The sequence below is a fragment of the Rana temporaria genome, chromosome 4 (assembly GCF_905171775.1).
Source record: "Rana temporaria chromosome 4, aRanTem1.1, whole genome shotgun sequence".
In the NCBI taxonomy this organism is placed as follows: Eukaryota; Metazoa; Chordata; class Amphibia; order Anura; family Ranidae; genus Rana; species Rana temporaria.
The window spans coordinates 218,287,203-218,312,912 of record NC_053492.1 but is presented as its reverse complement, the minus strand read 5'-3'; the positions used below and the strand labels follow the sequence as shown (position 1 = coordinate 218,312,912).

The 25,710-nt window shown below is 37.8% G+C and overlaps 1 protein-coding gene across 24 annotated transcripts in view; it reads left to right on the top strand.

The window, feature by feature from the left end:
• DST (dystonin) overlaps positions 1 to 25,710 on the top strand; it is a 690,084-nt gene that overhangs the window by 407,741 nt on the left and 256,633 nt on the right. For 20 of the 24 annotated variants that reach the window (XM_040349874.1, XM_040349879.1, XM_040349866.1 and 17 more), the window contains 8 exons: positions 119 to 297; positions 959 to 1,097; positions 1,731 to 1,924; positions 5,307 to 5,466; positions 7,375 to 7,458; positions 7,544 to 7,651; positions 8,792 to 8,890; positions 19,310 to 19,450. In XM_040349874.1, the coding sequence (XP_040205808.1) occupies positions 119 to 297; positions 959 to 1,097; positions 1,731 to 1,924; positions 5,307 to 5,466; positions 7,375 to 7,458; positions 7,544 to 7,651; positions 8,792 to 8,890; positions 19,310 to 19,450 (1,104 nt within the window). Of the gene's footprint in view, positions 1 to 118; positions 298 to 958; positions 1,098 to 1,730; positions 1,925 to 5,306; positions 5,467 to 7,374; positions 7,459 to 7,543; positions 7,652 to 8,791; positions 8,891 to 12,376; positions 15,329 to 15,731; positions 19,268 to 19,309; positions 19,451 to 25,710 lie in introns of those variants that run through there. The other 4 variants (XM_040349883.1, XM_040349881.1, XM_040349873.1 and 1 more) reach the window with 1 other exon arrangement.

Sequence of the window (25,710 nt, the reverse complement as noted above, 5' to 3'; positions counted from 1 at the left end):
AGGCTTCGTAATACAGTTTTAAAATGTATTTTTGTTATCACTATCACAGCATTATATGTTACATTTAATGAAAATTTTACAGAGGAGTGTATTAAAAGGTTTTTTTTTGTCTCTACAGAAAGTGAAGAAGGAGTTGGATCATCTGAAAGTAGATTTATCAGCAATTTCAGAGAAATGTGAGGAGTTCTTTAGCCAAGCTGCTGCTTCTCCATCGATCGCAGCTTTACAAGGAGAACTGAATGCAGTTATCCAGTATATGAACACGCTGTATTCCATGTCTTCCATCTACCTGGAAAAGTATGTGACCTGGTTTAGGTTTATACAACACCATGCTGTTTATTTCTGGTTTAAGTAGATGGCTTGCAAAATGTTGTGATCAGAAAAGATCCTTGTTAGTTGCTGTAGTTTTCTGTACTTACCCTTTCCTTCTGTGGAAAGTAGTGAGCACCAACAAGCTTGCTGGGTAGGGCAATTTATTCATGACAGAAATAAAGACAACAGATTGACATTTATTAGTGATCTGAATATACCCCCATGGCTTTTTTTTATGAGAAAAATTAGTCAGCCCTCCAAAAAAATTAAGCCCAGCTAACTCGTGTTAGATTTATGAGCCAATAATTTCTACTGAGATCACTCACTAGACATTGTGATAGTCTATTTAATGTACCTGGAATTTGCAGCATCAGTCAGGGATCTTATAATGATATGCGCACTTTCAGCACTATGACCTTACTAAGTAGGAAATAGTAGAAATCCCAGGATAGAGACCACTGTTTATTGTTGATAACATAATTTATTTGAATTTGCACAATATGACATATTATTGTGTCCAGAGAAACTATAACCCATTTTTACTGATAGAGCCAACAAAAAAGCATGGAATAAAACCAAAAAAAGTAATGAGAAATGAGATACAGAAATTTAAATATTATTGTTTGTTTCTGCTTTCTTAACCTAGATTAAAGACAATAAATCTGGTGCTAAAGAACACACAAGGAGCTGAGACTCTAGTGAAGACGTTTGAGACCAAACTTTGTGAAGAGGATGTGATTACAGCTGATAAAGGTGCAATCGATAGACTGATTGCCACCCTAAAGGTAAGTAGTATCTTCCTCACATACTAAGAAACATACCCAAAGGTAGACACAAATTATTTGTGCAATACAGTATGACATTTGTAAACAAACCTGCTCTGTGAATTATTACAAAGCACCATACGATTTATTTTCAGAACTAAATGTTGACTGTGGTTGCACAGGTTACAGTCATTTGCACCTGAATAGGGCTGATTTACTAAAAGAAAATAGACTGTAGGGGATTTTCCCCCAGCTTAGTGAATGAGGTGAAACTTTTGACATTTCTTCATCCAATCATGTGCAAGTAAAAATACTCTTGCAAAGCGAACAGCTTATTTGCCTTTAGTAAATCAACCCCAATGTCTCACTTAACTGATCCAAAGGACTACTTACCAAATCAATTCTGGCAATCCACACCAACCCCTACCAGGAAGAATGCCCTCCAAATTTGTGTCTAATCAATGCTTCCGGGTATCCTTCTGAAAGCATTAATATAAAGACATGTTGCTAATATTTTAAATAAATCCACTATATACAGTATTTATAGCAACAGCCGCTCTCACTTCATCGGTTCTTTGTTTTGTCACATCATACTGGTTCTTCTAGTAAAGACTGCTTTACCACAGCTTTTCTTTTTTGTTGTTTTTATTAAAGCAATGGAGATCAGAGGTTGATGAGAAAAGAGAGGTGTTTCACGCATTGGAAGATGGACTACAGAAAGCCAAAGCCATTAGTGATCAAATGTTCAAAGTACACAAGGAACGAGATCTCGACTTTGACTGGCATAAAGAAAAGGCGGACCAAATTGCAGAGAGGTGGCAGAATGTACATTCCCAGATTGAAAACAGGTTTGTTGTCTATCCTTCTTAGTTAAGGTGTGTCTATCTATCTATCTATCTATCTATCTATCTATCTATCTATCTATCTATCTATCTATCTGTATATATATATTATATCTAGATACATTGATACATATATCTATATAGATATATATGATACACAGATACAACAGATACAGATATATATATATATATATATATACACACACAGTGGATATACAAATTCTACATAACCCTGTTAAAATGTCAGGTTTCTGTGATGTAAAAAAATTAAACAAAGATAAATCATTTCAGAACTTTTTCCACCTTTAATGTGACCTATAAACTGTACAATTCAATTGAACACCAAACTCAAATTGTTTAGGGGGAGGGAAGTAAAATAATAATAATTATAATATGGTTTCATAAGTGTGCACACCTTAAACTAATACTTTGTTGAAGCACCTTTTGATTTTATTACAGCACTCTTTTTGGGTATGAGTCTATCAGTATGGCCCACTCTTCTTTACAAAAACACTCCAAATCTGTCAAATTGCGAGGGCATCTTCTGGGCTTTGGCTCAGCCATTTCAAAACTTGAATCATCTTCTGGTGAAGCCATGCCTTTGTTTGATTTGGATGTATGCTTTGGGTCGTTGTCATGCTGAAAGTTGAAGTTGCTTTTCATGTTCAGCTTTCAAGCAAAAGTCTGATGGTTTTGTGCCAACATTGACTGGTATTTGGAACTGTTCATAATTCCCTCTACCTTGACAAAGGCCCCTGTTCCAGCTGAAGAAAAACAGTCCCAAATCATGATACTTTCACCACCATGCTTCACTGTGTGTATGGTGTTCTTTTGGTTATGTGCAGTGTTGTTTTTGCACCAAACTTATCTTTTGAAATTATGTCTAAAAAGTTCAACCTTGCTTTTGTCAGACCATAACACATCTTCCCTCATGACTTCAGATGTGTTTTTGCAGAATTTAGCTGGGCTTGGAGTTTTTTCTTCATAAGAAAAGGCTTCTGTTTTGCCACTCTACCCCATAGCCCAGACATATGAAGAATACAGGAGATTGGTGTCACATGTACCACACAGCCAGTACTTGCCAGATATTCCTGCAGCTCCTTAAATGTTGCTGTAGGCCCCTTGGCAGCCTTCCTGACCAGATTTTTCTCGTATTTTCATAAATTTTTGAGGGATGTCCGGTTCTTGGTAATGTCACTATTGTGCCATCTTTTCTCCACTTTATGGTGACTGTCTTCACTGTGTTCCATGGTATATCTAATGCCTTGGAAATTCTTTTGTACCCTTCTCCTGACTGATACCTTTTAACAATGAGATCCCTCTGATGCTTTGAATGCTCTCTGCGGACCATGGCTTTTGCTGTAGGATGTGACTAAGAAAATGTCAGGAAAGACCTACTAGAAAAACTGAACGTTATTTGGAGTTAATCAGAGACACTTTATGTAATGGCAGGTGTATACTGACTCCTATTTAACATGAGTTTGAATGTGATTGCTTAATCCTGAACACAGCTACAACCCCAATTATAAGAGGGTGTGCACAGTTTTGCAACCACATTATTTTTATTTTTTATTTTTACTTCCCTCCACCTAAAAGATTTTAATTTGTTGTTCAACTGAGTTGAACAGTTTATAGGTCACATTAAAGGTGGGAAACGTTGTGAAATTATATATTCAGTAGGAGTGGGACTTCCTGTCCCACTTCCTCCTTCCGCCCAGGGACCACTAAGCCGATACGTCATATCGCCTTTTAGTGGCCCCTCCCTGTAGGCGATCACCTGGGACACGTAACAGGTCCCAGGCGATCACCTGTCCACTCAGGGAGTGCTGCGCCGTTCGGGCATGCCCAGTGAGTGCCCAGCCGTGAAGCCGAAAGCTGTCACGACCGGGTGCCCACAGTTGCAATAGAGGCGGTGAAGGGGGGACCGGAACAAAGCTCCCGACAGCACGTCGCTGGCCCGTGGAACAGGTAAGTGTATGTTTATTAAAAGCCAGCAGCTACACTTTTTGTAGCTGCTGACTTTTAATAAACATAAAAAGAGGCTGGAACTCCCCTTTAAAGGGGTGGTTCACCCTAAAAACTACTTTTTTTTATTACACTGGCCCCCCACATTACAATACGATTAAGGCTATTATTATTTTTTTGATGCTGTACATACCTTTGTACAGCATATTCACCCGGGTTGCGAGTCCCGCGGGAGTGGGCGTTCCTAACATGTCTGTGATTGACGTTTTGACCAAAAACGAGCTCCCCCCCCGTTGCGTAAGCCGCGTCACGGTTGGCGAAAGGAGCCGAACGGCGAGTCGGCGCTATACTGCGCATGCGCATCGCCGTTCGGCCCCTTTCGCCAATCGTGACGCGGCTTACGCGACGGGGGGAGCTCGTTTTTGGTAAAAACGTCAATCACAGACATGTTAGGAACGCCCACTCCCGCGGGACTCGCAACCCGGATGCCGGTGAATATGCATCAAAAAAATAATAATAGCCTTAATCGTATTGTAATGTGGAGGGGCCAGTGTAATAAGAAAAAGTAGTTTTTAGGGTGAACCACCTCTTTAAGTATTTTATACTTTATTTTCAAAAGATACCAGTAGGTGGCAAGCTACAGTGGAAAAACAGCATTCATTGATCCTAGCCGAGAGAGGCTTATGCTAACATAACGATGTTGATGGATAGGTGGTCATCTGACCACTATCCAATTTGTTTTGGGGGAGGAGAAGGGAAACAAGAAGATATCCCTGAGACATTTTATTATAAGATCTCATAATAGCAGAGCAGAGCAGATCATATAAAAGGAAATCCAATATGTGTTATTTCCTTCAAGATCAGTTGCCCAGTGTTCTCTATCTGGGTGAAATCATATGGATATCATAATTATCTTTGTGTACTTTCATTAGAACTAGCAGTGGCTGTCTGTTTCAGATTTGGCTGTGTTGTGTGGATAGAATGCAGAATATGCATACATATTTAACATTTATACATGATACATCAGGGTTGATGTACTAAAGGCAAATAAACTTTTCACTTTGCAAGGGAATTTTTCCCAGAGCTTAGTGAATAAGGTGAAGCTCTGCTGACATCATCCAATTACATGAAAACAAAAATATTGTTTTTTTCCCCATTTTCCTTGCATGTGAGTGGGTATTATTTGCAAAGTGAAATGTCATCACATTCGCTAAGCACTGGGGAAAATTCCCTTCCAAAGTGCAACTTCCCTTGCAAAGTGAACAGCTTATTTGCCTTTAGTAAATCAATTCCATCACATGTAAATGTGTTTGTGCTTTTCTTTTACTAAAAAAAAGGATACATAGTATTGATGCTCTAACAAGGTATCTCTATTTGATTTATAATAATATAAATTGTAATAATTCACTTTGTTGTGTAACAGGTTACGAGACTTGGATGGAATTAGCAAATCACTGAAATACTATAAGGAATCATACTTGACTCTTGACTCCTGGATTAGGCAAATAGAGGAAACACAAAGTAAGCTGCAAGACAGCATGCCTGATAGCAAGGCACTTTCTAAACAGCTAGACCAGCAGAAGGTGAGTTATAATGTCAGCAATTATTACATGTACTAACTAAGAGACCATTGAAATAGGACCACATTGTAACATTATCTTTAAATGGATTCAATTTAAAGAACTATTTAAAATTGCTAGTGAGGCTGGTGCCAAATATGCCATTATTTATACACTGTAATTTCCATGTTAATCACTTCCTGCAAAAGGACGTACCCATATGTCCTTGGGTTTCAGAGGTTCCTCCAAGGCTGCAACCGTGACCCTGGTATCTTTCTTAAGAGCATACGGTTCTCTATATAGTAAAAATTATTTGAGCAGCTATATAGCCTCTGGATCACTTTTACATGGGGAGGAATGTGGTCCCAACCAATCTCGGTTTCATCAGATGCTTTTGAGGGCAGAGGAAAGATTTTGGGTCTAATAGACGCCAAATCTCCCTGTAAAGAGTACCTATAACTGCCCATGCTATTACAGGGGATGTTGTTCATCCCTTGTGATAGCAATACTGTAAAGTTGATTAAAAAAAATAGACAGTGTAAAAATGTATTTTAAATAAAATAAATAATAAAATAAAAAAATGTAAAGCACAAGTTGCCCTCACTGCCTTTGACATATGCAGGAATTAGGCTACATCAGCTGGCAGGGGACAGGGGATTATTTGTGCTAGATAAGCGATACACCGCTCCAGGTAGCACCTCCAAACTATCGCCTCCCCCGCTGAATAGGGTGCTGGCTCAGTATGAAGCATACATGTGAGGGAAAATTGTCCGGATGGCCACACTCCAAATAAATACATTTATTGAAAACATAGTATGTACAAACATTGGGATAAAAATCAGTTGACGCATTTCACACCACTATTGCTGGTGCTTAATCATAGCCAATTATTTGGGCTATGATTAAGCACCAGCAATAGTGGTGTGAAACATGTCAGCTGATTTTTATCCCAATGTTTGTATGGACTATGTTTTCAATAAAGATATTTATTTGGAGTGTGGCCATCTGGACAATTTTTTCTCACATATAGTAATAAGATGTTCATTCATGTAAGTAGTTTATAGTTGGTGGGCAGTGAAGAGTATACCATTTTTCCTAAAATGTCTTTTGAAAAATCTATCTATCATTCTAACTAATGACTTAGCTCAACCTAAATCGATAATAATCAGCTGGTCACTCATCTCTGGTGCTGAGATCTTTTAGTAGGAGTGCCAAGAGGAAAGATGGCTGGTCAGTTTGTGCTTATATAAATTTTAATGCAGTGGCTAATACTAGCAAATCAGATACAAAATTGTCAGCATGTATTTCCACTCCTGCCACGTTGCAGCAGAAATAAATGTCAGCGCTATTCTCCAAAGTTACATGGTATGCATGAGGACAATATACATCCTAGGCCGCGTACACACGGTTGGTCCAAACCGATGAGAATGGTCTGACGGGCCATTTTCATCGGTTCACCGCTGAAGTGGTCTGATGTGCGTACACACCATCAGTTCAAAATCCGATCGGGTCAGAACGCGGTGACATAAAACACACGACGTGCTGAAAAAAACGAAGTTCAATGCTTCCAAGCATGCGTCGACTTGATTCTGAGAATGCGCAGGTTTTGAACCGATGCTTTTGTGTACTAACCATCGGTTTGGACCTATCGGTCAGCGTTCCATCGGTTCGATTTTAAAGCAAGTTCTATAATTTTTGCCTGAAGGACAACAGACTGATGGGCCGTACACACGGTCAGTTTGGACCGATGAAACTGGACTTCAGGCCGTTTTCATCGGTTTGGACCGACCGTGTGTACGCGGCCTTACTGCTTTGGGAAAATGTTTATATATCTCTGCTTTTTATGAGAATTGTATTATTGCGTCTCTGTGTCATTTGCCTTTTAGTATGTACAGTATGTATTTTTCTAATTTAATATCATACTTTATGCAGATGCTGATTTCAGAAATTGAGATGAAACAAAGCAAGGTGGATGAATGTCAGAAGTATTCGGAGCAGTATTCTTTGGCTATAAAGGTACATGTGTATTTTTTCTGCAATTCTATTGGTGCTGTCTCTATCTAATTCCCAAGACATAATATTGCTTGTTCTATATCGACAGGATTATGAACTACAACTTATGACATATAGAGCATTAGTGGATTCCCATCAAAAGTCTCCAATGAAGCGCAGAAGATTTCAGAGCTCTTCTGATGTTGTTGTACAGGAGGTAAGCTTTTTTACGCAGATGCTAAAAAAAACTTTTTGAACAGAATGAATCTACTGAATTTTAGTAATACCTTGTCCTTTAATTGTAGTTGCCCCTCATACAAATTACAGCCTAGGACTGTATATATTAAAACATCCTGTCTCCTACCAGTGTTGATGGTGGAATCCCTCCCACTATGATATTGTATTCTGTATATGAAATGCAATGTGTTAAAATAATAAAATAATTTCTAAATATGTCAAACTTCATGTCATCACATAAACTCTAATAAGGTGCAAACTAACCAAAAATACAGATAATGTGTAACAATTGTCTATACGAATGCAAAGCACAGTCAATAAAAAAAGATTAGTGTAAAGCAATGCGATAAATATGCACAACCAATCAATAAACATAAATAAATAAAGAACATCAAATTTTTAAAGCAGGCACACACAACCTCCACAAGGAATCCCCAATGGATGTATGTTTACCTTAAAATTAGGCTCTTATTACGAGGGCTAGTGAAGCCTTAAAACAATCTGAGACCTGCGATGGCCGATATTAAAAGCATAAATTGCACTCACTTTAAGGAGCCAGAATAACTACACAAAGAAGTAGCAAGCTGCCACTTCCCCTTACATTTGAAATCAGTGTAGACACATACTGTGAGGAAACCTAACAGAAGCTGGAAGATAACTCATGGACACTCTCTCTCTCCTGGATCAGTGAAACTCCGCCCTACATCTTTTGCTATTGCGATGTCATCAGGGCCACCGCTAAAGCCAGCGGCAGTGATCATACAAAAAAAAACACAGGCTGGTTGTGCTAAAGTTGCTCTATCGATCTTCTTTAATATAACCAGCCTGCCCAAAGATGGATTGCAATTCAGCTGTTTCCTGCTGATCAGGCCGAATTTTTATCTGTCTATAAACTGTGTAAGATAAGGATCCAGTGTACAGCAACAACATGCAGGGAGTATGTCATTCATTCAATTGCTACATATTGATGTTAGCGCCTTTCATTCCTGATGACTGGTGTCTAGGCTAATAGAGAGGGCGCTCACTGATGATACACCATCACATACTGTATCACATTGATCTAATTATTGCTTTGTAATTAAAAGTGTAATTAAAAGTGACTTGTTCTGTTTTATTTTAGTACATGGATCTAAAGACCCGTTACAATGCTTTGATGACTTTAATTAACCAGTTTAATAAATTTTCTGGTGAAACCTTGAAGAGACTGGAAGAAGAAGAGGTACAAAAACAAAATGAAATAAATAGATTTATATTACATAATAAAATATCACTCTTTGTAGAAGAGCTATTTAAAATGCTAAGTATATAATTGTGTACAATATTATTCCTTTTCTTTTGTAAATCAAAACAAATCAGGTGTCCTTTCTTTTCTTGATAACTGGACCTGTACAGTTATTATTGCACTGCCCCATTGCTTGTACACAGAGTATCAATCAGAAACCTAGCAGGATGCCTCTAATGTAAGTAAAATGCCTGGCAGCTGGCCATTAGCGTGAGTGAAAGGATCGTTTAATGCAGTAAACAGTTCTTGTATTCATTTCTGATGGCCATGTGCTGCATGTGTGGGGCAGTGCAAGGAGGATAACGTTTGCATTAGAAGACCGTATGACTATATTTTTTTTGATGTGTGGTAGGGTTGTGGAAGGGTTTGCTGCATTACACCTACCAGACATACCACTGCAATTAAACCAAATTGATTTCCCATAGAACAGTCCAGCAGCATGGTGAGAGAAATACTGTTCTTTTTTTTTCTTTTTTTGGGGCATCGTCATATAATATGTCAGTGTTGCTTGTTGCTGTCTTTATGGTGGAGGGTTACTATACTATTCTTCTGTATTCTGCTGATTCCTTTTTTTATGTCTGTGTCATAGACTGAACAGTGGTGAATAGACTTGCATTAAAGAGAACACAGGATAATCATAATTTTGGAACACTGTCCTGAACTAGAAGTTGACCAGATTTTAGTTATGTTAGGTTTACCAATCACAAACATGTATCTACAGCAGGAGAACACATTATATTCTGGAAGAAAATATGGTGATAAGAAATTTCCATTAAATACATATTGTGTTTAATTGTTATACCTAAACACACAATAAAGGGAATGACTAGTCTGCCTTTGCATTAGCTTCAAATAATGACCTAACATGTAAAAGTTTATTAAAGTATGGTGTTTTCTTTGTTTATTCTCTGACATGTTCCTTATATATTGTCAGCTTTGTGTGGTCTTGCATGTTCTGGTAAGTTGAATACATTGCTGTTCTTTTTCTATTGACTGTCATTAACTGCTTGGACACTCTACATTTTGTTTATAATGCAATATTTATCTTGCTTTTGTGGAGTTGGGTATTTCAATTCTCTTTGCTCTCTTGATACTTCTTTGACACAGAAAGGTGGCTGAAAGCATCTGTTCCTTTTAATAGCCTAATCGTGGTAAGTTTTTTTCTATGCTATTATCTCTCTGAGCATAAATTACATTATTTGAATCCTCACTTTTTTTTTATCTTTGAACTGTTTTTGACAAATTATCATTTGCAGTGATGTGCCACAAGCATCAATAAGGGGCTAATTTTTTCTAGTTCTATTAGCAGTGATCTTGGGAAAGTAACATAAAGTAAGAGGGTTATTGATTTAATAATAGTCCTGACATAATTGTACCATGAGTAGCTAAATAGGGAATTAAATATAATGCATAATGTAATAAGCATAAGGTATGCGCTTCAGCTCTTCTTACAGAGTCCCCTGTATATATGGACTATAGAAAAATACTTTGGAATACTGATTAGTAAACTAAAGCTCCGTACACACGGGCAGAATGCCGGGAGACATTTGCCAGTGAAAAAAATTCCGGCCGACATTTTGCCCGTGTGCATGTCGGTCTGTCTGACAGGAGTCGGCCGTCTTCTGTCGGACGTGCATGCTGGAAAAACAGCAGCCGATCAATTCTCGATCAGCACTCTCTTCCAATGGCAGAGAGCGCTGATCGGAGTGTTCTGGTGGGGGACCGTCCCCCTGCTAGAACACAACAGCTCAGCGAGGGAGATTGCTGGACTAATCTCACATGGTTAGTGGTTAGTACAGCGGCTCCCATCCGGAGCTGTCAGGTTTTTTCGTGCAAACCCACAGGGTTGCACAAAAAAAACTGTAGTGTGTACCACTAAATATTGGTATAGTAAACAAACAGCTTTAAAAACAAATGATGCAGGTATAGTTTTGTATATATTTAGGCAAATATCTTGAAAGAAACATGTATATGGAGTATAGTTTTGGAGAAGGACATAAGGTCATAGATGATGTGAAGAGACTATGTAGGCAGCAAAAAATTGCGAGATCTAATAGAATCTGATAAGGATATGTTGAAAAAAATCTGGTCTTGTTTAATTTGGTTGAAAAGAGAACTTGATATATTAATGAACTGAAAGTCATTATAGATGTGACTGGTTAACTTTGTAGTTGTATATGGGGAGAGTAGATTTTAGTTGCCCCAAAAAACAGAACCTGAACAGTTGACTCAATGGTTACTTTAAATGGAAAAAAAAAAAAAATTACAAAAATCCAGAAATCACGAGTCGTATGTCAGTAATACATCACAATTAATTGTTAATTGTATAGCACATATACAAATAAAAACATGTCAAAAATCATAGTGAGTATTAACATTTCTCCAATTACAAATATATTCCAACCCCTTTGGAGTGTGATTCTGACAACTAGTAACACAAAAGGTTATAAGGTAATATATGTACTCATGACATCAGTCTCATTGGTAGAATATAAAATATATATTACAGACTAAATCAATAAATAGTTGCAGACACAAACATCAAAAATCTAGCACAGAGCAGCTGAACATATAAACAAAGACAATAAGTCACATGAATTGTGTGAATAACATATTCTAATAACATTGTCTAAAATTGATATTTTAAAAATCACTAGGTTTCTATTTACATGTTCTATACCAGGGATCCTCAAACTACGGCCCTCCAGCTGTTGCAGAACTACACATTCCATGAGGCATTGTAAAACTTTGACATTCACAGACATGACTAGGCATGATGGGAATTGTAGTTCCTGAACAACTGGAGGGCCATAGTTTGAAGACTCATGTTCTATACAATTAATGTTGTGACATATTACTGACAGACGACACGTGGTTTGTGGATTTTTGTCATATTGGGTCTCTTTTCGTTTTAATGTGATTGGTCTGCATTCTAGGTTTTGTTTTTTGGTGCACATATTGATGTATACACTGGTGGATTTCCAATATTTGAGCTTTTAACCCTTGAGTCAGCCCATATTGTCTTGAGTTTAACAAAGAGGAGATTTTACCATCTGTAATATAAGCTATTCTGTATGGTAAGAGTTGATAAGTTGTGGAATGCACTGTCATACCATAAAAAGTGACAAAATAATGAGGAGGTTTGGAATATTTTCTAAGAACCAACAGTATTCAAAATTATAATTATTAGGAATATTTTTTTTGTTATCCAGAGAACGAATACAACAACCATGTTGATTAATGACATTTTTTACTTGTAATAATTATTTTGTCACAGTTCTCTCGGTGTGGTAGGTTGTTTTGCCTTCACTTAGCCCAAAATGGCGAGACGTTGAATTTGAGGGACAATTATCCTTTTCAGCCTTACTTTTTTCTCTGGGAGGTATAATTTGAACATGAATGTTTTTTTTTAATTATTTTTAGATTTTAATGTATTCAGAACGCTCTTCCATGTCAGCATATCCAGAATTATTGGAACAGCAAAAATCCAGCACAGAGGAAAATAAGAGGCTTTTAAAGAGAATACAGGAACTTGAGATAGCACTAGAAGAAGTGAAAAAGCAAAAGTTTATGCTAGAGCAAGATCTGCCCAAGGTTAAGGCTGCTGCAGAGATGGAGATCAAAAGGCATCAAAAAGCTGTTGAAGATTTAACCTTGCAGAAAACAAAATCTGAATATGAGGCACAGCAATTTCGTTTAGAGCTGGAGACCACAGTCAAGTTGAAGGCTGCTGCAGAACAACAGCTTGAACATGTACGCCAAGTGACAAAACAGGCTGAGTCTAAAAGAGATGCTGTAGAAGATAAACTCCGGGCATTCAAGTCTCAGATAGAGGAAAGCACTACTGCAAGGAGAAAACTGGAAGAACACTTGAAGAGAAAAGAAATTGACCTTCACGATCTAGAAAGTAAAAAGACAAGTCTTATGACAGAGCTAAAAAGAAAAGCTGAGGTTGAAGATGAACTTATGAGACAGATCAAACATCTCGAAAGTGATCTTATATATCAGAAGAAGATTGCAGGAGATAAAAAAGAATATGAAACCAAAAGGCAATATTCAGATTCCTTATTCAGCTTTTCTTCCTCTAAAGATATGGTTATACCAGCACGTACTGTACAAGAAGTTCAGTATATGATTGATTCAGACATAAGGGGAGCTCAAGCAGAACAGTATATTAAAAAGGCAGAAACCCTAAAGCAGCAGCTTGATGAGCTTACGTTGGTTCACAAAAAGGCAGAAATTGAGATTAAACAGTATAAATCAGAACTAAATACACTGCAGATACAAAGGGCAGCGGCAGATGAAAAAAGCCGCCAGCTAAGAAATCAGTTAGATGATACACATAATATATTGCAGCAGCTTAAAATGGAACTGGAGCAGAAGAATCAGCTAGAGCAAAACTATGTGTTGCAAATAAGAGAAGTTGAACGAAAGCTGTACCAGAGTCAGGATAAAGCAGATGATGTAATACAGGAGGCTAATGAGCTGAAGAAAATCAGAATGAGTTTTGAGGAAGAGCTGAAGTTATTGCAACAGGAGAAAGTTTCCTTAAATCATAAACTAAAGATGCAGAAAGCTGATTATGATGATGTTAGAGAGAAGCTGAAAGCTTGCCAGGACGAACTGAGGCAAAAGGATATGTCTGAAAGAGGCAGCTATCAAAAAATATCATTCCTAGAAGAAGACTTAGCTAGAAAGAAACAGGAAGTGGATGACTTCCGTAAAAGAATGGAAGAGCTTTCCAGAGCACATGCAAAATCAGAGAGCAGCTTAAAAATGCTAAATTCTCAGATGACGTCTTTGCAGCAAGAAAAAACTGTAATTGAGCAAAGATCACAATCAAGAAGCGGGGAAGTTGATAGTTTGCGTGACCAGCTAAAGAAAGTTCAAGAGGAGTACAATCAAAATGCCAGGGCACATAAGGAGGACCAGCAAAAGATCATGAAACTTCAGGATGAACTGGCAAAAAGCAATCAGTTGTCTAACTCCCTAAAGCTGAAATTAGATGAGCTTACTAAATTGAACAATGAGAATGAGATGATGCTAAGAAAGGTCAAATCTGAATCTGAGAAGACTACTATGGAACGAAATAATTTGCAGAAAAATCTTGATATGTCAAAGTCACAGTTAGAAAGCACTAAAGAGCAAATAAGAATGACTCATGAACAGCTACAGAAACAGTCCAAGGGAGAATATGAAACTCAGAATATGGTAAAGCGGCTCGAAGAAGAATTGTCTAAATCTAAAAATGCTCTAAATGAAATTAAACAGAAATATGACAAACAGAGTCTGACAATTCTAAATTATGAAAAGGACATACGAAACTTAAAAACAGAGATAAATAGTTTGTCAGTTGAAAAACGCATGGTAGACCAGAAGGTTCAGCAGCATCAATCTCAACTGCAGGAAGTAAATGCAAAATTAAAAAAGGCACAGGATGATCTCCACAAAAAAATGGTTGATGAACAGTTAGCTCATAAGAAGCTTATTTTATACCAGGAAGAATCTTCAAAATACAAGAACACAGCGGAGGAATTCAGGATGAAGTTAGAAAAAACAGCGGAGTCTAACTTAAGCACTGAAAATCAGTATTCAAACTTAAGGCTTGAAGTTGTTTCATTGAAGCAAGAGAAAGCAATGCTGGATGAGAAAATGAAATTGCTGAAGGGGGAATTTTCAGAAGTAAGAGAAAGATTGCAGAGATCCCAGGATCAACTGAATATTGAAAAAAAATCAGGATTAGACCATGCGCAGAAATGCAGAAAATTAGAGGAAGAACTTGATAGCCAGAAGCGAGTAGTTGAAAACCTTAAACAAAAAGTTGACCTGCAAAGACAAGACCATATCAATCAATTGAGATACCTACAGAATGAAATTCAGCAAAATAGCAACAATAGCAGCCTTAGAAGTCCTCTTCAGAAAAGTGATTTTGACATGAAAGGAAACAGCTTTGCTTTTTCATCCAGCTCTCAACAGGATTTTGACATACTTAGCCAAAGAGCTAAATCTTCGCCTGTGTTGAGACGAAAACTAGATGGCCATCTTGAGGTCAGTTCTCCTGTTTATAACTCTACCCTCATAGAAGAAAAGAAGAAGCAATTGGATGGTTATGATGAAACTGTGCAGAAGGAACTTCAGCTACAGCTCTCTAGGATAAAACAGTCTCTTGACAGCGGAGAAAGGGCACAGCCATTTGAGTATGTTACCCAGACCAGCACAGAGCTTCAAATATCTATAGACAAGATGAATCCCTATAGACAGCTTTCAGAGCTAGAGACTATAAAGGATAAAAGTATACAGAATGCCATTCAGACCTTAAGAATTGAAGAGGAGAAAATCGGAAAGGAGCTTGGAAAATTTGATCAATCTATGGAGGTATTTAATCTGCATCCTGCCTACTTTTATGCTACCTCACCTGCTTTGCTTTTCACGTTCTTGAATGGAATTGTTGGGACCTATTTGCGTTGCTAATTATGCAGTCAGTTTTCTTTGTTTTTGTAAAAAGTACTATTCTTTCCATATTATGTGTTGAGGCAAGTTTCTGAGTTCTTTTTTCTATAAATATATGTGAAAGCTTATTACACGCTGTTGTAGCATAGTGCATGGCTTAGGGATCTTAGCTGGATGTTGGTATCTTACCTTATCTGCACTAATTGTACATAATTTGTTTTGCTAATTTTCTTCTGCTAATGCCATAGATAACTGTTTGTATACTGACGCAAAACCTAGGTATAATTCCTAATCATCATTCCTTTATTTTAAATATTGCTATTTGCAGATAGTGAAGAGCAAGCAGTATGATTTGACTGTTGAAGTTACAACTGTAAAGCAGGAAAAAGAATTCTTGATAAACAATGAAGATCAGGTGTTTGAAGAACGTAATATTTTGGAAGGATTTAGGAGATCAGATTTACCGAAGATGGGTTATATGTCCTCCAGTTATAAAAGCTATGCAGGCTCTGAGACATCCCTGAGTGACAGTTCTTCCACCGATGATAGGTTCATCTTTCAAGGGCTCAGAAAAAATGTGTCTGCCAAACAGTTGGTAGAAGCTAGAATTCTCGATGGAAAAACCATGGAACAGCTTGAGTCAGGTCGTACGACCATTCAGGAAGTTCAGAAAGCACTTGACACATTTTTAACAAAGGCTACTGCAATAGCAGGTTTATACCTTGAAGGAAGTAGAGAAAAAATATCTTTCAGTTTAGCTGCAAAGAAAGGAATTATTGATAAAGGTTTGGCGTTTGAGTTTTTGGAAGCACAAGCAGTGACAGGTTTTATCATTGATCCTTCTACAGGCAAAAAATATTCTGTTGAAGAGGCCATCACCAGTGGATTTGCTGACCAAGAATTTAAGGAGAAGCTCCTTGAAGCTGAAAAAGCAGTCATAGGATACATTCACTCGGGCAAAAGACTATCCGTTTTCCAGGCCATTGAGGCTAGGCTCCTTGAAAGACAGAAAGGGAAAAGAATTCTTGAAGCTCAAATTACCACTGGAGGAGTCATTGATCCCATTAGAAGTGTACGAATTCCAGCTGAAGTGGCAATTTTGAAGGGTTTGTTAAATCATACAACCTTAAAGTTTTTGCATGAACCAGCAAGTAATGTGAAGGGCTTTCACTTTCCCACTAACAAACAGAGTATGTATTATTCTGAATTGTTGCAACTATGTGTTCTAGATTTAAATAGCCACACATTCCTTTTACCAATTGGCGACAGAAACGTTAGCGCCTTTTCTGCAGAAAAGGGCCATAAAATATGCATAGTCGATACTCGATCTAGTATTGAGTTGACACGATTTGAGGCATATGAAAGAGGACTCCTTGACCAGAAATCCTATCTTGAGCTTTCACAGTATGAGTGCCAGTGGGAAACCGCTACAGTTTTTGATTCCCAGGGTAAATCACAAACACACCTAATTGATCGGAAGACAGGAAGACAGTTTAGCTTGGAGGAGGCTGTAAGCCAAGGAAAAATTGACAGGTCACAAATTGGCAAGATTAAGGAGGGACAGATTTCTGCCACTGAGATAGCTGACATTTTAGTGAGCAGAACAAGACCAGCTAAAGATCCCAATAGTCCTATAGCAGGATTTTGGATCCTTGAAACCAGTGAAAGAGTCTCTGCATTTAAAGCACTGAAAAGAAACATGGTAGACAGGGTAACAGTGTTTAGATGCCTTGAAGCTCAGGCCAGCACTGGTGGAATCCTTGATCCTTCTAATGGCAAAAAACATAGTGTCTCAGAAGCATTACAGAAAGGCTTAATTGACGAGGTCTGTGCTAAACAAATCAACCCGTTTGAATTAGCTTACACTGGTGTCATTCAGCATTCAACTAAAGCACTTCTGTCTGCCTTTGAAGCCACAAATGTAAACCTTTTAAACAAAGAAATTGGTTTTCGAAGTCTCGAGTATCAGTACCTAACGGGAGGATTAATAGATCCTAAAACTCACGCACGCTTGTCATTAGAAGATGCCATCAGAAAAGGAATAGTGGATGCTGCCACAGCAACAAAGCTTAAGGATGAAAAGTCATATGTAAAAAATTTTACTTGCCCCAAAACAAGGAGAAAGATATCTTACAAAGATGCTCTGGAAACAACAGTCTATGACTGCCATACAGGATTTCGTTTGATGAAAGCACCGCTGCCTGTGAATGTTGGAATTCCTAGCCTGTACTTTTCCTCACAATAGTGCAGATGATTTTGCATAGTATGGGACATTTGTATAAGTGGTCTGTTGAACAGGCAGAAAATTATAAAAAAAAAAATAATGGACTACCACCATGAAGTACAACAACAATGTGAGAGATGCCGTTTTGTGATATTGTTGCCAAGGATGTTCGTTTTTAAGTATTTGCTTGAATTGAATTGGAACTTCAATACCACATACTTGTATTTGAGTATGTATAATTCATAGGTTATTGTGCATCACATTGTTAAATATAAGCTTGTGATGTCCCTCAATTAATAGTGGCCCATTCTAGCTTTAACTATATAAAATATTACAGGTTTCCATTGTTAAAGATACTGAATGGGAGATTACTAAATAACTAAACTACAGTATATAACTAAATAACAGTATATGCCACTGCCAAGAAGCACATACAGTAAACTATACTTACATTTGGTTTCATAAAAAGAATACAATGTTCCATTTTTTTATATACTTGGTTGGCCACACTCTACATTCTATATCACATGACATGCTTCCTCACTTGTGTCACATAAGTGTAGAATAGAGCAGCCTTTATCAGTGGGCTGAATCTTTATGTGATATTTTGTATTTAAGTACTCTCCACAAATGCACTGTAAATAATGTCAGCATTGTTAGGATTCCAGTATTGCTGTATTAATTAGACATACTGTACCTATTGCAAGGTACCATGCTAGCTATATGTTGAAGTAGTATTCTTTTAACAAGTTATGTATTGAAATTGCAAATTATACCTGTACCACTTTGAACAAAATAGCATACATGTGTTCTCATATTGTAACAAGCCTTATCAAAGAATGGAACAGAAGACATGCATATAACATCAGCACATGAAGAATTGATTAAATATTTTTGAATGTCATTGCAAGTTTTACAGAAAAGCAATTGTATGTGAACAGGGGGATTATGCAAGTGTTTAATACAGGCTACATATTCATTGTACCAAGAAGCAAATGTTACAGTACTTGTTTGTTAATGGTCAAGCATATGTTATGTTGGTCAAGCTAATGCAAAGGCAGCAGGTCTGAAAGGTGCTATTGCTGGGATTGATGGTGTTTTTATTACATGATGTCTTCTTCCTTTAAAAATATTTAACACTGGGGTCCTTTCATCCATCATGTAAAGAAAACGTTCAATATTCATTTTAAATCACTGTCAAACATTTTCAAGCAATTGTGAATACATACTTCTACCTACTTTTGTATATAATGAATATAAAGATATACAATAGGCCTCTATGGTGTTTAACATAAACATTACAATGGAAATTGTAATGACATTTGAGATTCTTATAGTCATTTTATCTTCAAGCAATATTTTGGTGATTCGAATATCGATATCCTAATTTGTTTGTGACTTTACACGTGAGGTTGCCCCAAACATGATATGGCTGCATAGGCCCCATTGGTACTTTTTCTTTACCATGACTTTGTATGTATTTCATGTTCAAGGTAGTTAAAATGATTATATTTTAATCTCATGTATTAACATATCTCTTTTAGAATGTATATGCATTTCAAAATGAATATTATATCCAAACATTCTATATGAGTATTTTTTTTTGTGCGTGCATAGATAAAAATGTATTTTTTTTCCCACCTGTAATATTTGTGTTTTTTACATCATGCACGTATTGCTAGAAGTTACTGGAAGATGAAAAGAAAGAGCATGTAAAGAAGGCAGGGGATATACTGAACTGGGTGTCCAAAATCAATAAAACACTAAGTAAAGAAGGAGGAAGTCAAGACACTGCAGAAAAAAATCTATTTTCTGAGCCACAGGTATTGGAAAATAACGTGCTGCATCCAGAGTTAAACGTCCTCAATATTTTTTTTCATATTGTTTCATGTAATAAAAAATAAGTATTTATACTATTTTCAACCCAGGCCAAAACCAAATGAATAAATTATTTAAAAATACACACAAATGAAAAGGAGGCACCCGAGGAACATCAGTATGTAGTATGTGGGTTTTTTGGCCATTAGCTTCTATGATTTCTAAGGTATTCTGCAAAGGATCTGGTAATATGTTGTGTCTCACAGCTTAAGATCTTTCAAAATCAGACAAAAAAAAATGAACTCAGCTACTAATGCCAGTGTCGTACAAAACTGGCAAAATTGTAATTTAGTATCTTCTCTGTTGAAAAAATTTAAAATTTTCCCAGCTTTTTCTCATTGGATTAACTTTGTCTTGCCTTTCATTAATTTCTGTCATCTTTTTGTTTGTGTGAATGAAACTATTTGAAGTGAAAATAATGTTTTTAGTGTTTCTACCTTAATGTTAAAATTACCTTTTTGATGCAACATTTTGATCAATTAAGAAGACTTTATTTGACTTCTTTGTCCGTTATGCAACACAATGGGATTTATTTACTAATGGCAAATTTACTTTGCAAAGTGCACTTGGAAGTGCAGTCGCTGTAGATCTGAGGGGGACATTCAAGGAAAACAGCATTTTTGCTTGTACATGATTGGATTATAAAATCAGCAGAGCTTCCCCTGATTTCAGACCTTCCCTTCAGATTTAAAGCGACTGCACTTCCAAGTGCACTTGTAGTGCAGATTGGATTTGCCTTTAGTAAATCAACCCCAATATTACTAGTAAAATACTTTGTCTAGTCCATTTACTCCATATGCATCATCAGTCAGAATCAAATGAATGCACACAATTTTTTAAAAATAACTACATGTGAAACAAAACACTGGAAGCACAGCTGTGCTAAAACTCAGAGGGTCGCAAATGTGGACACAAAGACCAAGGTGCCCAGTTTATAATGTATTTAAAATAAAGTATTGCCTTAGGGGTATGTTCATATACTTATAGATTTAAAGCTCTTATGAACAATTATATATATGTTTTTATATATATATATGTATATAAGTCTACATCAGCTTGTTGCCAATTGACAGGCTATTTTTGGCTACCAGTGTTGATATAAAGAAAATAAAGTTGTTAAACTATTTATGAACCAGGTCTTGAAATCAGCGCATGATGCCACATCCCATAATATTAAGGCAACTCTCAGTTGGAATGAAACGTTCCTTGTAAACCCCCTGAACTTTAAAGGCTTTGTACTCAATAGCACAATCAATGTTGTTAAAATATATAATTTTAGTTCAATAAACATAAATATAAAAAGACCTGGTCTAAATTACCATAAATGTTTACACAATTTAAAGAGTACACCATTAAAAACATAAAGAGTTCTGCAGAAATATAACACTGGATGCTTGTGTATATCAGTAGATGTAGACCAGCATGTTTCCCAGTGAAAAAGAGCTTTAATAGGAACCCCACAGGAGCATCACAACAGTATACTGTGTTGGGCCTGCAAGAACCCTACATTCCCCAGCAGACCACACCCCAAAGCAATACACAAACCAGAACCCCCACAAACAGGCAAGGGACGGCAAAAGAGGCACTGGGCCACTCAAGGAGGAGACCATAACAAGCCAACCTGTAACAACTAAGGAGGAGATGTATTTACAACATGACATAGGCAAAAATGTACAACCTATCACATAAAAGTTGTGGAACAAAGGCAGCCCTAGAGCTGTCTTTGTTCCACATCTTCTGACCTACCTGCATCCATGATAAGTGGTAAATTGTTGCCTACGTCATGTGGTAAATATATCTTCTCCTTGGCGGTGGCAGGTTGACTGGTTATGGTCTCTGTCTCCTCCTTGTGTGGTCCAGTGTCTCTTATGCCATCCCCTGCTTGCTTGAGGGGGTTCTGGTTTGTGTATCACTTTGGGTGGCGGTCTGATGGAGAATATTCCATCCATGCTCATTTTGCATGGTCAACACAGTATACTGTTGTGATAATGATTAATACACAAAATTACTTTCATTATACTGCTGTAATGAATGCAAGTGTAACATCTTAAACAAATTAGTTATTCAACACTATATATATTTTATATGGAGAAATTCCTCCCACATAGTTTAGATATGACTGAATACAGTACAGAGAGTTCTGCCCTGCTTTCCACACATTATTGGTTGATCTTTATGTCACTCACTTGTGGGAAACTCGATCTCCCTGTATATCATTACTGTAGGTAAAACCAAAAATGAGTGATACTGGAATAGGGGAAAAAAAGACACAACAGACACTACTTTACAAGAATATCTAACAGAAGAAAAAAGGACATTCATTATGCAAGAGAGAAATTTGCATAACCTTCAACGTTCAAAGGAAATTTAACCAGGATGAAAATGGTACCCATCATCCAAGAGAGCAGTTTACAATATTCTGCACAAAAGAAAATATTTGTTATTGTCATCCATTCCCACGAGTGGCATAAAACTTACCGTATTTATCGGCATATAACACGTATAGGCGTATAACACGCACCCTAACTTTAAGAGGAAAGTTTCAGGAAAAAAACTATCCACAACCCCCTGCGTATAACACACAGGCACAGTTTACCCTCTATTTTCAAGGTAAAAAAGTGAGTGTTATACGCCAATAAATACAGTAACTTTTTTAGGTCACCAGTTATATGACTCTCCTTACAATTAAAAGATTATTTGCTGGTGCTAAGGAAAGACATCATTAGGCAAGTGTAAAAAAATAATAGGCTTTTGGCAGATCTTAAAGCGGTAACTGAAAAAAAGGGGCCCCAGGAGGATAATGTCATAATGTGCTAATATGCATGACAGACTTACTTTAAAACTAAGCCCTCCAGCAGCGGCTGTCACCACTGTCAGGGCTTCCATCTTCACCCGGTCCTTTTCCAGGTTCGTCGTGAGCTCCGGCTGTTTGACCAGTCAAACCATAATGACATCACTCCCGTGCACGTGCGTGGGGGTTTTGGCCGCAGGACAGTTTTCTCAATGAACAGCATGCTGTCCATTGAGAGCGCAGTGCACATGCACCAGCACCAGTGATGTCACTGGCTGCTACTAAAGTAAATATCTCCTAAATGGTGCACATTCGGAAGAAATTTACTGTACCTACAGGCAAGTCTTATTATAGGTTTATCTGTAGGTATAAAGAAAAAAGCGGAGTTTACTACCCCTTTAACCCAAAATAAAAAAAGGAATCGGCAGAGAGAGGAAAACCTACCTTTAAAGTCTATATTCTTAATATATAAACACAGTTTGCACCCTTTGTCAAAGCAAAACATTTCAATAATGGAACAAGTAGCTTAGCATAGGAATTATGTATACTTAATTAAATGAAATCATTAACCCTTTCATCGCTAACGGCTGGGGGTATGGCACACAATCCGGTGGCTGCAGCCACTGGGATTGTGTGTGAAACTGGCAGGCAGCCTCCTGTCAGGTGAGAGTGTTCAGGCGGCGCCTGACGTCACTTCCAGGTCACGTTCTCTGTGTCCCTGATCGCTTTGCTGGTGTAGGATGTTTTGCAATGCAATCTGCAATTCAAAACATTCAGTGAAATACAGGGGAGACATGCAGGGCTTTTAGACCCTGCATATCTCAACAAAGTGAACCTGTCACCAAAAATCATTAAGTAAAAAAATAATGTTTTTTTTGCAAAATAATAAAGTTACATCCAAGCACATAAACCCTGCAAGTTTTTTGAGGACCCCCACCCCCACATTTACACACGCTCAAACATAAATGCAAGCGCCGGGGAGCCTACACGTGAACTCATTGATTGCAATACACATGTTACATATCGCTGCGTACGAGTGAGAGCAATAATTCTTGTACCAGACCTGCTCTGTAACACTAAACTGATACCTATAGGGGGCCTTTGAAGCGTCGCATATAGAAAATATAGGCTACTGAAGTTTGATGCCATTTTACAGGCACAAAAAAATTGAGGTTTGGCATGTTGGGTATCTGTTTACTCGGCATAACCTCGTCTTTCACAAAACATTTGGGTAATGTATTGCGTTTTTTGCCCTAAAATTCACATTAGTGTGTTTTTTACTGAAAAATTGCATTTCCTAGACCTTTCCGGTAATAACTACTGCTATTTTATTCTCTATGGTGTCTGCTTTCAAAAAATATATAATGTTTGGGGTTTTTATGTAATATTTTAAAAAAAAATGTGTGCCAAAAATGAGAAAAACGTCTCTGGCAGCGAAAGGGTTAAAAGGCTTTATAGATTTGACCATTTCTACTGTGAAAACTCAGTTTTAAGGAGTCACAGAGATATAGCCCCCACTACAGCTTTAATGGGAGAAACTTTAGCATCTGTCTTTGAACAGATTGCATTTGTAATAATAAAATATAGCTGTGAAAAAGATCTCGTGTCAGCAGAGGACTTTAATCCTTTGGCCTAGGGGGGAAATTCAACTAACCAGCTTTTTAACCCCGACCAGCTGCCACAGTTTTACTGCGGCAGGTTGTCTCCTCTGGGTAAAAATTACATTGCCTTACGTCGCTTCGCCTTTTGGCCACTATGGTGAGCCGATGCGTGTGCCTGGCGGGCGCGATGACTGCCGGGCACCCCTGATCGTCCGTGACAGAGCGAGAACCAGGATCTGTGTGTGTAAACACACATATTCTGGTTCTCTCAGGGGAGAGTAGACTGATTGTGTGGTCATACTAAGTATGTTAGAACACACCTAGGGAACACAGTTAACCTCTTGATCACCCCCTAGTGTTAAGTCCCATCCCCCACATTTAGAAAACACCTAGGGAACAGAGTTGACCCCATTGATTGCCCCCTAGTGTTAACCCCTTCCCTGCCAGTGACATTTATACAGTAACCAGTGCATTTTTATAGCACTGATCACTGTATAATTGTCAATGGTCCCAAAAATGTGTCAAAAGTTTCCTATCTGTCCGCCGCAATATTGCAGTCCCGATAAAAATCGCAGATCACCGCCAATACTAGTAAAAAAAAATAATAATAATAAAAATGCATTAAATCTATCCCCTTTGTAGACACTATGGGCCAGATTCACAAAAGAGATACAATGGCGTATCTCCTGATACGCCGTCGTATCTCTGTTATCCGTCCGTCGTAACTATGCGGCTGATTTATAGAATCAGTTACGCATAGATAGCCCTAAGATCCAACAGGTGTAATTGACTTACACTGTCGGATCTTAGGATGCAATTGTAGGCCGGCCGCTAGGTGGCGATTCCATTGCGGTCGGCGTAGAATATGCGAATGACTAGTTACAGCGATTCACAAACGTACGCTTTACCCGTCGCTCTAAATTTACGTTGTTTCCATCGAGATACGCCACGTAAAACTAAGGCTGCCCTCTAGATGGTGTAACCCATGTTAAGTATGGCCGTCGTTCCCTGCGTCGAAATTTTAAATTTCACGTCGTTTGCGTAAGTCGTCCGTGAATGGTGCTGGACGCCATTTACGTCAACGTCGAAACCAATGACGTCCTTGCGACGTCATTTAGTGCAATGCACGCCGGGTAATTTGACGGACGGAGCATGCGCAGTATGTTCGGCGCGGGAATGCGCCTAATTTAAATGGTGCCCGCCCCATTTGAATTAGGCGGGCTTGCGCCGAGCGGATTTACGTTACACCGCCGCAAGTTTACAGGTAAGAGCTTTGTGAATCAGGCACTTACGCTGTAAACCTGCGGCGGTGTAACGTAAATGGGATACGTTACGCCGTTGCAGCATAACGTAATTGTACCTGAATCTGGCCCTATAACTTTTGCACAAACCAATAAATATACGCTTATTGCTATTTTTTTTTAACAAAAATATGTAGAAGAATGCATATCGGCCTAAACTGAGGAAATTTTTTTTTTTTAAATTGGGAATATTTATTATAGCAAAAAGATATTGTGTTTTTTTCAAAATTGTTGCTCTTCTTTTGTTAAAAAAAAAACAAAAAAACGCAGAGGTCATCAAATACCACCAAAAGAAAGCTCTATTTGTAAGGAAACATAAATGTTTGGGTACAGAGTCAGTTAAAGCGATGAAGTGCTGTATCGCAAAAAATGGCCTGGTCATTGAGAAGCCAAATCTTCCGGAGCTGAATGGTTAATGGTAGGGACAGATATCTGTGGTCTAACGCATACAAAGCAAAGTGTGCCAAGGTAATGCATTGATGAGTGGGCATGGTGAAAAGTTCCCAAAAGTC